The following is a 15,378-nucleotide window of genomic DNA, read 5'->3' as shown; positions in this document are numbered from 1 at the left end:
AACAATGAAATTTCACAACAAACTTTTTGAATCCATATAAACTAACCCCCTCCCATATTACTCATCAGAAAACAGCCTGAGAGCCTCAAAGGTAGTGAGGTAGCCGTCAGGATTTGTACACCGATATGTCTGACCCTCAAACAGGTACCCTTTTGACTCCATCAATGCTGCCTTTAGACCAGACACCCTTTAAGCCCCAGCCACACACCTGGCCTAAGCAGGTAAGGGCGAGGAGGGTCCCACCAGCACATCTGCATCCTCAGGGTGCATGGAGAAGCAGTGACCAGAGTCCCCACACCAGTGTCTTGTTCCTTCCTTCTAAGAAACCCTAAACAATATGCCCACATCATCATGTTGTGGGAATGCAGAACTCTGAGGTCAGGTCTGCCTGTGTGCCCCCATCCCACTCCTACATGCTGTTACTTCTGTGAATCTCCTGGACACTGTGGCTCTCTCCCCTACCCAGTTCACTCCTTGAAAATGTTTCAGATAGTAAAGCCATAAATGGAGAGAAAACAGAAAGCAAAGCTGAAAGAGAAAACTGAGACACCCAGTGGGGTCTTCCTACCGGTCAACTAGCAAATCAGAGGCAGCCCTTCCCTCCCAGGCTGGCACCTTAGCTTTCACGAAATGAGCTAGTCATTCCCCTTGCCACAGGAAAGTGTAGAATGGTCTAGCAAGTCGTAAAGAATGAAGGATTCATCCATTTGACTGCATGGGCAACTCCAAGGAGAACTGGAGCAGCAGAAAGCAGTTCTGGCTGGCATATATCCACTCCTCTTTGTCCTTGGGACCAGCTTTAAAAGTGCTGTCTACACAAGTCTCAAGATTCAAAGTCTCTTCTTTCTGGGGAGGGGTCTATTCCCATAATCATCCCCAACTCTAATTATCAATAACGCATCCCATCAACAAGTGACAAGGATCTCAACTTCCTTTAGCCTTCTACCAGCTTTGTTCTCTAAACTGCTTCCGGCAAGAACAGAACCCACTCTCCTTCAGAGAGACAGCTTCCTTCCAGCTCTGCCCAGTCCAGGGCAAACGAAGTCTGGGGGCCACAAGCTCCAACAAACTCAGTCAGATCATCCTGCACACATACAACCAGAGACACTGTCTCTGGCCCACAGTTATACAGGTAGGAAGAACAGTCATGCCCCAAATCAACATCTTCATAGAAAAATACACACTTAGAGACACACAAGTACTCACAGGCACACTTTCAGACAGACAGTACTTTTCTTAAGTGGAAATATACTCAAACAAATATACCTACTAGGCCAACTGACTCATATGTGAACAGATACCACCCTCACATACACTCAAAGCTAAGACAGGACAGTCAGATTACTTTACATGAGCTCACCAGAAACCCCTTTACGCGTCTGTACACAGAGGGCGTGTTCCCGAGAAATGTTTGCTTTGGAGTTTGGGAGTTCTGCTCCCTAGATCCACCGGTCCCCATCACGGGCACATCAAGCTTCTAAGCCTTGCAGAGCAGGGACCTCAGTCCAGCACCCCCACCCCCGCACTTAAAATAACCAACACACCTATCTCCAGGGCTGTCTTGCAACCCCGAAAAGGGCGCAGCAGGATGAAAGGCATGGATGCTGCGCCTCTTCCATCGCCAGGGTTCTCAGTTCTGCCTCTGCTCCTTTCGGCAACCCAGGCTCCCTTTTCCCCACGTCCCTCGTATCTCACCCGGACTGCAGTCCACGGAGCCTCCATGTGCCCCGCTCTCTTCCTAGGCCATCCGGTCGGAGCTCCTCCCGCGCCCCACCACCCCAGTGCCTGTCCGCAGGCGAAGGGCTAACGCCTCCCCGCTCCTCCCCGCACCTCCCCGCGCCGCGGCCTCACCGGTACCAGAGTGCGGGAAGGCGAGGCGGCTGCGCTAAGCCAGTTCCACGGAGTCCGTTCCGAGAGCCAACTCTCGAAGCCGTGGCTCCGCCGAGTCCCGGGGCGCACGGCGCAGGCTCTGCAGGGACGGGAGGGGGTCAGCCCGCGGAGACCCGGCTCCCGCCCCCAGGCCGACCCGCTGGGCGGGGAGGAAGGCGGGGCCGCGAACCCCGCCGGCCCAGCGCCCCAAGTTCGCCGCTCGCGGAGCGGAGCGAAGCGGAGCGAGGAGGGAGGAGTTTTCCCAGAACGGGACTGCCGGGAAAACACTGGAGATCCCTATTCCTGGAGTGGTGAGTCAACGGCCAGAGGAAGGGAGCCGGGGAAACGGGCGGGCGCGGGGAGGGCTGGGGGGGAAGCGGGAGAGGGGTCGGGCCCGGGACGGAGCGGGAAGAGAAGAAGCAGGAGCGCGACGCGCGGCCGGAGCCCGGGGGTCCAGCGCGGGAAGGGGCGAGGCGGGAAGAAAGGAGCGAGCGAAGCGCGCGGCGCGGCCGGGACGCGCGGCGGCCGGGCACTCACCTGGGTACCAGGCGGCTGGAGCTCGAGCCGGAGCTGCGGGCCCTCCCACCCCGGCCTGGAGTTGGAAAGGAGGGAGCCTGGAATGTGCGGAATGAGGGCTGGTATGAGATGCGCGCAGCTGAGGGAGGGAGCTGGAGGGAGTGGTAGCCCGGCCACCGGCCCCTCGGGGTGGAGACTGGGCCGGGGTGGGCGGGGGAGGGGGCTGCCGGGCGGGGCGGGGCGGGGCGTGGGAGGGGCGGAGGGCGCGGGGCCGGCGGCGCGGCTTCGCCGACTCCAACTTTGACCTCAGTTTCTGGATCCGGCCCCAGGCGCGCCCGCCGCACAAACTCTCCCTTTGATCTCTTTGCGCGACTCTCCCTCCCGCCCTAGACCCCAGTTCCCGCTCCTCCGGCCGGAGTGTCCGACTCTTTCCCAGGAGCTGAAAACCTTGCTCGGAGCCGGGGCGGGGGTGTCCTGTGGGTGGACTGGGCTCCGGCGTCGCCACCGGCCCCCCCGCGGCCCCGGCTGCGGGCTAGGTCCCTCCGCGCGGGGCAGGAAAGGCCCGGGCAGGGCGGGCGCGGCGCGCAGGAAGGGCTGCTCCGCGCAGCGGCTCCCGCCGGGACCAGGAAGCAGGAACCCCGGGCTCCAGCCCCAGGTCGGCTGCCGGTGCCCCCGCGTCCCTCCTGGCGTTAGCCCTTCAGCATTTCTCTTCTGCCGATCTGCTGAGCTGTCACCACAAAGTACACACGGGGAGAGGAGTAACGCAGCGAATATTTATCCAACTGGGCTCATGTGTCTGCCAGGTGCTGTGAAAATAATGAAGGGTAAGACCTCAGCACCTACCCTCGAAGAGCTCATCATTTCGCTGGGAAGGCTGCACATGGAAGAGCCCTGCCGTAAAGTGGGAGTCTGAGTTTTAAACAAACGCACCAGAAGAATGTAGTGTCTTGAGAGATACTGGAAACTCACTGGGCTCCGGTTTGGAAATCTTCAGAACACACTGGCTTAAAGCAGTGTGTCATCACAGACCTCTGTCATCGACCTTGTTGGGAGGTTGAAAGCAAAGGACTTTGGGCTTTTTCCAAAAATCAAATTCAACATCTCTGGACTGTTACAACTTAACTTTGAATTTCAGTGGTTGTCCAGATCTTACCTCCCTCATCAAACAGAAACTTCCTTGAAAACTGAGTAAATGTCCGATTTATCTTATCTTTTCATCCAGCACCAGCTTGGTGTGTGCATAGATGTGTAGAAAAATACCGGAAAAAAATTTAAAATGCTACCACAGGATATTGAAAAGAGAGTACTATAAATGCCGAAGTTTCTGAGAGATATTCCAAAGATATTTTCAGCAATGACCGCATCTCTGGAAGAAGTATCCAGTCTCATAAGGTGAAGGCAGCAAAGTCTCATTTGCATATATAAATTCTGGTATGCTTATTAAATAATGAGTCACAGGAGGACCTGGCCACACCTCATACACATGAAAAGATTGCAGCACAGGACAGAATATAGGCGCTAACCCTTTAATATAACAATCATTTGCTGAGTGTCTGTTGACTGAGCACCATGCTGGGTGCAGGGGTAGGTCCCTGCCCTGCGCTCAAGAAGTTCATAATCTAGGAGGGAAGACAAGACAGTTATACAAAGTTCAATGGGAAACCAAAGTAAGGAACAATGAAATTCAAGTTACAGAGGGAATATTTGATCTCGTTCTTGAAAGATAAATGAGAGTTTGTCAAATTAAGACTGGAATACCCACAAAGGTATGGTACAGAAGGGGTGGTTAGGAGAAGTCTTGTAAACTGGTGTGGCTGGAGAACAGGAGCTGGGGAGAATAGATTACAATAAGTGGATGCCAGGTTGTGAAGATCATTGGATCGGGTGCTGAAGAGTTTGGGTATCAAAAGGCCCTTTAGACCCAGGGGTGACATAATCAGTACCAATATCAGAAAGACTCCTCTGGCACCAGTGTTGGGGCTGTATTGGAGAATCAGGTTCCTTAAACTCAGACAGTGGTCCTGAAGTTGAGGATGTGGGAAAGGGTCTAGGAAATAGTCCAGAGGCAAAATCAATAAGAACAGGTGACTGGGTGGAGCTGCGAGGGTGAGAGAGGAAACAAAAATCACTAAGTTTTGTCAACTGAATGATTGGTGGTACCATTAACTGAGGTAATTCAAACAAAAGGAGGAATAGGTTGAGTTGGTAGGTGGATCCAGCCAGGTTCAGAGGATTGAGTGGAAGGCAGAATAGAGCCCGGGGTGGAGATAGAACCACCTTTGAGTGTCAGTTCAGCACGGACTACTGAAAGGAAATTTGGAGATCAGACTGGCTTATTCCCTCCAAATTTTAACTGATCCCAAGACCATAAATTATCCCAGCTGCAATGGTGTGACCTCAGGACTTCAGCCTCCTGGTCCACACCCTTACAGGCTTCTAGAGAGCTCTGTGCCTTCAGAAATGTCATGTTCCCAACCTGTTTTTTGTGTGTGTGTTTTGTATTTGGTATATCACTTTATTCTTTTATTTTTTTAAAATAATACTTTATTAAATTTACTGGGGTAACAATGTTTAATACCCAAGCTGTTGAGGTCTCTCTGCATAAAGGAAAGTTCTTAGATGTAGAAATTCTGAAGGGTGAAAGACTGATTTTATGCACATGTCCCGCCCTTACTAGGGGTATTTACATTTAATGGACAGGACTCTCATTCATTGACCCTCAGGAATGAATCTATTGGTGGAAATATTTCATCTGTCTGGATCCAGCTAGAAGAGATGCGTATGGTTCCCCTCAAATTACACTGTATAGTCCACAACTCCCCTCACTTCCTAGTGATCCAGACCACTCTACCTAGTCCTACAAATGGATCCTCACTCAGGCTTGCTGATGAGTGATGCTGAAAGAAGTGGGTGTGGTCAGAGCCCCTCTTGATGTGGAGAGGGTATTTGTGCTGTCTGTACTCCAAAATGAAAGCCAAAAATCATATTAATTACTCTTACCATGTTTTTTGGTATAATTTCCATTCCTTTAATAAATTTTGTTTTTCCAACCTCTATGGTCATAGTTAAACAAATTATCCATATGATACTGTGTTATTCAAAGTCAGCTACATCTATACCCTGGCCCGTGTGGCTCAGTTGGTTGAGCATCCTCCCATGCACCGAGAGGTCTCCGGTTCAATTCCCAGTAAGGGTACATGCCCGGGTTGTGGGCTAGTGCAGCAGGCAGCCGATCAATGTTTCTCTCTCTCCCTCTCTCTCTAAAAAAAAAAAAAAATCAATAAAAACATTTTTTAAAATTCAGCCACATCTATGTGATGAAATTCTTTACAGCTGTTAATAACAAGATGTTTTTATAATAAACCAGACTCACGTTCATGATATAATAAGTGAAAAAGAATTTTTAAAACTGTATATAGAATGATTCTGTTTTTGAAAAATATTTTAGAGTGATTATCTCTGACAGGTTGAAGATAAAGAATTTCTTTATCTTCTCATTTTTATTCTTTATTTTCTATAACAAACTTGTCCTTTTTAAAAAAAGTTTATTACTTTTCATTGATTTTTAGAGAGAGAGGGGAAGAGAGATCGATCTGTTGTTCCACTTATTTATGCATTTGTTGATTGACTGTTGTATGTGCCCTGACCAAGGATCGAACCCGCAATCTTGGCACATTGGGACAACACTCTCACCAACTGAGCTACCCCGCCAGGCTTTTAAAAAAAATTTTAATTTATTGATTTTAGAGAGAGAAACATTGATTTGTTGTTCCACTGATTTATGCATTCATTGGTTGATTTTTGTATGTGCCCTGGACCAGGAATCAAACCTGAAACCTTTGCGTATTGGGATGATGCTCTAACCAACTGAGCTACCCAGTCAGGGCAAACTTGCCCCCCACCTTTTTTTGTTTAATTGATTTCAGAGAGAGGACAAGAGAGGGAGAGAGAGAGAGATAGAAACATCAATGATGAGTCATTGATCGGCTGCCTCCTGCAAGCCCCCTACTGGGGATCAACCCCACAACCCCGGCATGTGCCCAGATGGGGAATCGAACCGCAGCCTCCTGGATCCTAGGTCGATGCTCAACCACTGAGCCACCCTGGCCCGGCAAATTTGCCTTTCTTTTATAATGAGATGAAAAAGCGTTAATTAGAACCATCTCTCTAACCCTTCTGTAACTTTTCCACATCTTAAGAAAAAAACAAAACACCTACAACTGAATTTAATAGGCTAATAAGTTGACTAGGACAGAGTCAAGGAAAGGTGGTTTGTTAGCCTTCAGGTAAAAGGCAAATCTGCTTTGAGGTCATCCCAAGCATGCCCGCCCCTCCTTCAAAAGTGTGATATGCTAACTCTACTGTGGTCAGCTGGGACTCAGCTTCCTTTTCTTGTTTAACCTCCCAGACAGTATTTCCATTTGCTTTTTTCCTTAAGAAGACTCTTCACTCTGTCACAACTGAACTGCATCTTGTGTTTTGAAGGACAAAACACGCTTTTATCAAAGTTGTTTGGAATCTTTTTCCCCTATAGAATAAAAGCAGTCTGTAATTTGATAAGCATAGTATTAGTTCTATTGTCTCTTCATCAAAGAAAAATGTGAAAGAGAAGAGACTCTGCGTCTACTATCTAGGGAACAGTATAAGCTACTGAACTGTTTCCCCCTTCCAAATTCATGTTGAAGTCCTAATGCCCAGTACCTTGGAATGTGACTGGATTTGGAGATAATGTCTTTAAAGAGGTGATTAAATTAAAATCAGATCTTTAGGGTGGGCCCTAATTCAATCTGACTGGTGTCCTTATCTGAAGAGGAAATTAAGACACAGCTCACAGAGGAAGGACCATGTAAAGACACAGGGAGAGGAAGACCATCTACAAGCCCAGGAGAGAGGCCTCAGAAGAAACCAAAGCTGCCAGCATCTTGATCTTGGACTTCTAGCCTACAGAACTGTGAGAAATAAATTTCTGTTAAAGCCACCCAATCTGTGGTATTTTGTTATGGCAGCCCCAGCAAACTAATACAGTTCCAACTGAAGCAAAACAATTGGTTTCCAGAGCCCAGTGGTTGAAGCCTTCTCCACACAATTCTCAGAGCTTTTCTGAGGTTCCCAGGGGATCTTTTGGATCAGATATATAGGATCTTCCTTTAAAAAATCAAAAGGAAGGAAAGGCTTCCTCCAGCCTTAAATTTCAGTTAAAATCTTCGTTTTCAGTAACTCTGATACAATATTTTTAAAATGAAACTTAACATAGTCATGTACTATGACCTTACTGTGGAATTACAATCTCGGTTCAAATAACAGTTTGGCCACATATTAATTATGACCTTGGGAACGCTTATATTATGAGCCTCAGTTTTTCATTCCATATTTATTGATCATGTATGATGTCCTTGGCACTGTGCTTAGGTAGGCACTAGGGATAGAGAAATGTCACAATTCCTGCCCCTCAAGCTAACAGTCTAATCAGGGAACTAGACAAATAACAACTTCCACATGGGAGGAGAATTGGTAAGAAGACAGTTAAGTTTTGAAAACCTAAAGTTTAGATTTCTGTGGACCAACGCTCTCCAACAGACCTTTCAACAAAGATAAAATGTTCTTTTTCTGCTTGTCCAATATGGTAGTCACTAGCCACATGTGCCTATTGAGAACTTGAATTTAGCTAGTCTGACTGAAGAACTGAATTGTATTTTAATTCATCTAAGTTTAAATAGCTGCACATGACTGGATATGGTGTTGGACAGCACAGCTGTGGAGCATCTAAAAGGAGATGTTGAGCAGGTAGTTAGATAACACTTGCAGAGCTAAGGAAAGAATTTCAGACTGTGGGAGAACCCAAGTGTAAAAGTGTAATGTGGGAGTTATTCAGTATGAAGAATGAAAAAGATTAAAATAACACGGATCCCTGGAACACTGTATATACTCAAACAAGTTGATAAAAATTTTTTTTTAAATATATCTTTATTGATTTCAGAGAGAGGAAAGGAGAGGGAGAGAGAGAGATAGAAGGACCAATGATGAGAGAGTCATTGATTGAGCCCGCAACCCGGGCATGTGTCCTGACCAGGAATCGAACCCCGATCACCTGGATCCTAGGCTGACGCTCAACCGCTGAGCCACGCCCGGCCGGGCTGATAAAATTTCTTAATGTGCACATTGTCCGTGTATAGGGGACTAGTTAAAAACAATGGTACACCCTGGCCGGATAGCTCAGTTGGTTAGGGCATGGTCCTGATACGCTGTTACAGGTTCAGTCCCCAGTCGGGGCACATACTACAATTAACCAGTGAGCCCTGGCCAATGTGGCTCCATTGGAGCATTGTCCCATACACCAAAAGGTTGCCAGTTCGATTCCCAATCAGGGCACATACCTAGGATGCAGGTTCAGCCTCCGGCCAGGGTGCACTCAGGAGACAACTGATAGATGTTTCTCTCTCACATCAATGTTTCTCTCTCTCTCTCCCCTCCCCCCCAAATCTAGAATCAATGGAAACATAGTCTCCCTAGGTGTGGATTAAAAAACAACAAAAAAGTAGCAATAAACATGTAGATATATATTTTTAAAAGAACCAATGAATGCATAAATAAGTGGAACAACAAAATTGATGTTTCTCCTTTCCTCTCTCTCTAAAATCAATCAATAAAAAACCAAAAAACCCCACTGCGGTACTTCCCACAATGAAATACTGTGGAGCATAAACAAGTACGAACAAGGACTGTAGTTACTGACATGGGACTATCTCCAGGATATAAAAACTGAAAAAAGCAAGCTACTGAACTGAGTATATAGTAGGCTACCTTTTGTGCACAAAGGGTGGGAAATTACAAGTACATTTTTATTTTTGCATAAAGAAACTGGAATGATACACTGGAAACAAACTAAAAGTGGTTAACTATAAGGGGAGGACAGGGCAAGGGAAACTAGGGGACAGATGTGGAAAGAGGCTTTAATTATATAGTCTTTAAACTTTTTTTGTTTGTTTTTAAAAATGTTTTTATTGATTTTGAGAGAGAGAGGAAGAGAGAGGGAGAGAGAGAGATATAAACAGATGAGAGAGAAACATCATCCATCGGCTGCCTCCTGCACGCCCCCTACTGGAGATGGAGCCCGAAACCTGGGCATGTGCCCTGACTGGAATTCAAATGGGTGACCTCCTGGTGTATGGGATGAAGCTCAACCAACTGAGCCACACTGGCCAGGCAAGTAATTTCTTTTTTTTAATCCTCACCTGAGGAAATGCTTTTCATTGATTCGAGAGAGAGGAGAGAGAGGGGGAAAGAGAGAAACATCAATATGAAAGAGAAATCGATTGGTTGCCTCCTGTGTGTGCCCCAAAGGGGATGGAACCCACAACCTGGGTACATGCCCTGACCTGGAATCGAACCCACGGCCCTTTGTTGCATGAGATGACACTCTAACCAACTGAGCCACACTGGCCAGGACTAGTCTTTAAACTTTTTAAAAAAACATGAAATTATTACTATTTAAATTTATATCTGTGTATTCAATACATAAGACTGACCAAAAGTAAAATCAGAACATTTTTAAGATCCTATTTTTATCTTACATTGATGTAATTTGTCCTGAGCATGCCTTAATACCCTAGAAATTGCATTTAGACTCTTTTAAAAATCTTTGTCTAATTCTTAGCCCTCACCTGCCTGTCACCCTCCTTTCCTCTCAGACCATTCCCCCTTCCTAACCTTCCTGCCCCAAGACTGCACAGGAGCGCGAACTACTGGATTAGTCCTCTTGGAGTCCTTGAAAATCATAAGGGACAGAACCTGGGTAGATAGTGCTTAACTAGATGTTAAAACCTTGAGGCTTAAGAACCACTATGCTAAACCAAAATATGTAGTAAAAGGTGGTAACTGACCCTCTGAGGCTCCCCCCACCCGTACACCCTCAACATGGTTCACTCTCTTTTCTCACACCCCAGCTCCCGGGCCACAGCCAGGCTGGAAGGCAACATAAAGGAGCTTGGGCCTCATGGCAGACTAAGCAGAGCCAGAGCAAGTCAGGGAGGCCCATTTCATATTTTAAAAACTTCCATTAACATCTCAGGGTTATTTTGGCCTGGGCTCTTCCTTCAAGTAGAAACAGAGAGATGGGAAGTAGGATCAGGACTGAGACTAGAACATGGATGTTCAGTCACCCAGAAAAAACAGGCTGTTTTTCTTTCTTCTCAACATAGTCCCTGGAAAACCATCTACAGTTTTTTTTATGAGCATTTACAAACTATTTTGTGTAACTGCATGGCTAAAAAGTCAACTGAGATGCATTGTTTTACTTTAAAAGAACATGAGTAAATATATTATTTGCCACCATCCTATACCAAATGCTTACTATATGCCAGATCCCAGGCACTTTACTTAGACTACTTCAACTGGTTTCTAAACTCCAGAAATATTTCTTGACTCTTCAGAAAAGAGTCAAGCCCTAGCACAACTCTAGTGGGTACATTACAAGATCCAGTTGTTGAACTCACCCTGAGCCCTTTGTGACTCCCTCACCTGGGCTAGAATCTGTGCTCATTTTAATGCATTTGTAATGTGCATCCTTGGTCAGTAGGTGGTGCCATGAAACCATCTGTGGCATAATCAGGGCGTGCCTAAAGTTCTGACAGCACTGATGGCAAATCGTCCATCCTTTTTTTGTGGAGAGGAGTTATGTATTGGTTGGTAAAACGGTAAGACTTTTAAAGAATATACATTGACTCTGAAAACTAGGAGACCAAAATGAGACAAAATCCAGTATGCAATTGGTCAAGAAACGTGTATGAGGGGTGAGACAGAATCTGGTCAGTCCTTGGCAAGCCCCTAGCTGGGGTCCACATGAGGAAGTTTAAAAGGGGACTATGGACTGGAAAGAAGCAGACATCAAACATACGGCCTGAGTACACCGGCAGGAGCCATTCTATCCAGAAGGGGAGCTGGAGGCTGAGAAGGGCAGCTTGCAGCGTGCCAGGATTTTCTCCATGAAGCAAGAGGTCTCCAGTGCTTGGGGAAAAGCAGTGTTAAGGTCCTGAACCTCCTCAGTGTAAGACTATACTTCTCCCACATCCTGCACTCCCACCATTCCAGAATATCCCCTCTCTAGTTCCTGCTCAGGCACCCCGGTTTTTTCCTAAGGTTTGTATGTTCTCCCCCAAGCAGTATCTTCAGCCTTCAACAACTTGTAGCTGTTCAGAAGGTAACCAGAGAGCTCAATTCAAAGCACATTTATGGGAATTCCAGACTGCTGCCAGCATGAGTGGAGAGAACCATGACATTCAAAAATTGAAGATCATGTAATTCAAGCTCTTTCAATTGACAGATGAGGAAAGAGGCGTATGACAAATCACTGGCAGGAAAAGGGCCAGAATCCAGGGATTTTGCCTCTGTCGACCCATTGCTTTATTTCTGCACCTGTAATGCTATCTAAAGAAAGTGAATTGATGCTAGTTTCTTTTATGATCCACTAAACTTCTGATCAAAAAGAGCCATTTGCAGGCCTGTTTTAGGTTTTTAAGTAATACTTGCTGATAGCTTTCATGTCAATAATCATTGATATTATTCCTCACTGAAAAGTATATAAAGCTGGCCACAACCTGTTTGGCCAGCCATGCACCTTAGCCAAAAAGAATCATGTGAAAAGCTGTAAGAATTAAACTTTCACTCCAGCTTTCACCCTGATTTTTAGGCTCTTCCTGCTGCTTTCCGTGTGACTCTGCACCATGACACTGGTAAGAGTAGGAAAGCCTATAAAAACTTGTGAACACATACTTTTTTTAACTTGTCCATATAAAGTAGCTTTAAAATGTGAACACTTAATGGAAAGAGATAAGGCTATTTCACTATTAGGTAATTTGTTTTGCTGCTGAATCAGTAAGTGATATCAACAAAGATGATCCAGGAGGATGACCCATGCCAGCATCCAGAACAAGGTAAATCCTACCCTCTGTGGCCCCCTCATGCTTGGCTCTTGGCTCCATCATCTGTCCAGAAAACTCTTGGTGACATGTGTATGATGAGTCTAGACAATCTCTGGGATGCAGACTTCTCAGTCTCCAGGCTCCTGCTCTACCCTGGGATGAGAGTTAATCTTCCTTGAAGATTAGTTCCCTGTTGCCAAGTGAGGAAAATTATTATTACAGGATATGGTGGAACTATGTAAGGGATGGGACTTTGAAAAGAAGAATGACGACACTCCCATTTTTATATAAATTATTTTTTATTTCTATAGCATACAAAAGGTATAAATATGACTTATGTAAAACCAATCACCTGCACATTCAAGCAGCAGTACATGAAGCTGGGGTATAAATGTCTCAGCCAGAGCGAGCAGGAAGCAGGGTTGGATCTGGTCAGGCCATGAGACTCCCTTCTCCAGATGTTGTCAATTACCGCAACCTGAGATAAGTGAACAGCTCTGTTTTCAAGGAGGGCAGCTCATTTGACAGTACGTGAGGAAGGTAGTGCCAGAGGTCTGAAGGGCTTCGGGCACTTCTATGAAGGAGGCACTTGATGGGACGCAGGTATGCCTGAGATGGATACCAATTTTGTCAAAACACAGCAGGTAGGACTTGCTAGTGGGGGAGGAGCCAAGGGTCTTTTCATCTCCCAGACCTTCTTTCACACTTCGATTTGATGTGGAGCACGGGACAACAGGAAGCAAAGACAAAAAGGAAGTCCACAGAAGGGAAACAGAATGGAGCAACAGCCACTGATTCCTTGCCCCCTGCTGACAAATGGCTGAATGCACAAAGGAAGGTTTGGGAGTTGAGCAACGCTGAATGCAGAACTCACAGAGTTACTGGATTCTCAAGATTCAGATACACTCAGACTGCTGGGCTGGTAGCAGAGTCATGTTTTGTTGGGAGCTGCTAATAATCTGAATGACTTAGCAAAACTCATGATTTGTGAGGAAGAGTGACAGGAGCTTGATCTGTACCAATGAACCAGGCTTCAGGGAGCTAACAGTATGTCAAGAAGAAAGGCCCGAAGTTCTGCCCAACAAGGTTTGCAGAGCTCACAATCAGCTGGTTAGTCCTCACCAAGCCTCTCCTATCATCTCTCTTGATAATGATAATGAAAGTTTTGATACATGATCTCTTACTTCTTACACGGTCTACAGGTATGTGTATCCCTCTATACTAATGGCTCCATTTTAACACAGTTATGGGAGACACTCCTGGGTTGAAAGTGAAGGCAACTGTCAAATTACTCGCAGTCTTAACTAGACTAAGTCACCTCTTAGGTTTATGATTTCAGTCTAAACTGAAATTAAGACAACTATATAAAATTTTCACATTACTGGTCACAAATTTGGCCATAGCCATATAATTCTCACATCACTGATCACAAATTTGGCCACAGCCACTTTGACTGAGATTGGTGCAAACCAATCTGCTCTGAGGGAAGAAAGGAAAGAGGGGGACTGGAGCATCAGTACCTCCAAGCACCATGGGGACTATAAACTAACTCTAAGAAACAAATACCACACTTCCTGTGATAAAGACAATACAATTCGAGATTTGTTTCCTAGTGTGCATTAGTTCTTCTCTCAGGGTAGGTCAAGTGGCTGACATGGCCTTTTTCCATGGGTGTGCTGGGTAGGATAGCAAAATTAAGCCACCTGTGTGGACTCAAAATGATCACGGACTTTGGGTTTCCCAGTTCTGACGGTAAATGATACCATAGGAACCACTGTCACCAAAACAAGGTAATGCTTCATAACAGTGAATGCAGCCAAGTGCCTCTTTGGATCCAATCTGTGGGGCTATTGCTTCTTAGAGGTAGCCATTTCCCACTCATCATCTCATGATTATAAGCCCATTTTGGAAATGCCCAAGTCCAGAGAGAATAGAGATATACCTGAAGCAGAGGTTAGCAAATTACAGCCCACAGGCCAAATCTGGCCGCTGCCTGGTTTCACTGGAGCATGGCCACACTCGCTTGTGTATGGATAGGCTATGGCTGCTTTTGCACTTACAGAGACGATCTGGCCGTTTACAGAAAATGTTTGCAGACCTAGAGACTCAAGTCGATTTAGGGAACTGTCCCTCTTTGAAAAGGTCTTCAAAAGAGACCCAAGTATTTAATTATTAGTACCTGGTTCCAGCTGTAAGTTTCCAAGCATAGGAAATCTGGCTCTTGAGGCACAGAATCTGTTATGGGCAAAAACCTCAGGAGTCACCAATGTGCTCTGGACAAGAGCCTTCCTATGCTTTGAATAATTTCTCACTTATGTTAAACTGTACTCCTTGACCAGGTCTGTGAAAGGCAGAGAAGTGTGTGTGCGCGCGTGCGTGTGTGCCCGTGTGTACATATACGTGTGTGTACATTTGTATACATGCACATACATATATGTATAGACACATATACATACGTACATTCAGGGATTATTCCAAAAGGGGCAGACTATCTCTCTTTATGTCCTAGGCCAAGAAGAGCAAGGGAGGCAACTATCTGCTCCCGAAAGCTCTACTGTAGTGAGAAAGTCCAGCTCTGTACGTGCTCTCTGTCTCATTCACACGCTAGCTTGCTGTCAAAGCTAGAAAGCCCAATGGCGAAGGCCTGAAGTGCACACAGCGGGTAGTTGTAGTCCAGAGTGAACACATCGTCTGCCACACGTCCAAACTGCATGACGATATAATCAGCTAGAAACAGAGAGGAAATGTGATGTTAGAAGATACTGTATTGAATCTATTCTGCTCGTCAGTTTATTAAGTTCTTTGAGACTGACGAAATGTCAGAGGGAAGGGGGAGAGGGGGTGGAGGGGGAGAGAGTAACCAAAGAATTTATATGCATATATGCACAACCCAAGGACACGGACAATGGTGGGGAGAGTGACTGGGGAGGGGGAAGGAACGGGGGGGAAAGGGTCATTGGGGAGAAAAAGGGACATCTGTAATACTTTAAACAAAAATAAAAATTATAAAAAAAAAAAAAAAAAAAAAGATACTGTGTTGGTTCTGGGGAAAGCCTGTGAAGATTCAGAAAAAACA

At 45.8% G+C, this 15,378-nt stretch overlaps 2 protein-coding genes across 9 annotated transcripts in view; both read right to left on the bottom strand.

Moving 5' to 3' along the window:
• Positions 1-15,378, bottom strand: part of TEAD4 (TEA domain transcription factor 4) — a 130,145-nt gene that overhangs the window by 66,833 nt on the left and 47,934 nt on the right. Inside the window, exons 1-2 of one of the 8 annotated variants that reach the window (XM_081130549.1) lie at positions 2,407-2,563; positions 1,852-1,969 (exon numbers count right to left, since the gene is read on the bottom strand). The exons of 1 other annotated variant lie outside the window; for it this stretch is intronic. The gene's annotated coding sequence lies outside the window, so the exon portion shown is untranslated. 6 more of the 8 variants (XM_081130552.1, XM_081130550.1, XM_081130554.1 and 3 more) reach the window with 6 other exon arrangements.
• The window catches only part of TULP3 (TUB like protein 3), an 80,590-nt gene continuing 77,799 nt past the window's right edge, over positions 12,588-15,378 (bottom strand). Inside the window, exon 11 of the mRNA XM_081130548.1 lies at positions 12,588-15,029. Coding sequence (XP_080986674.1) covers positions 14,896-15,029 — 134 coding nt within the window. The 3' untranslated portion in view covers positions 12,588-14,895. The remainder of the gene's footprint in view (positions 15,030-15,378) is intronic.

This window comes from Miniopterus schreibersii (assembly GCF_964146895.1).
Source record: "Miniopterus schreibersii genome assembly, chromosome: 2".
Taxonomy (NCBI): Eukaryota; Metazoa; Chordata; class Mammalia; order Chiroptera; family Miniopteridae; genus Miniopterus; species Miniopterus schreibersii.
Note: the sequence above shows the minus strand (reverse complement) of the source record. Positions and strands in the feature narration are given on the sequence as shown.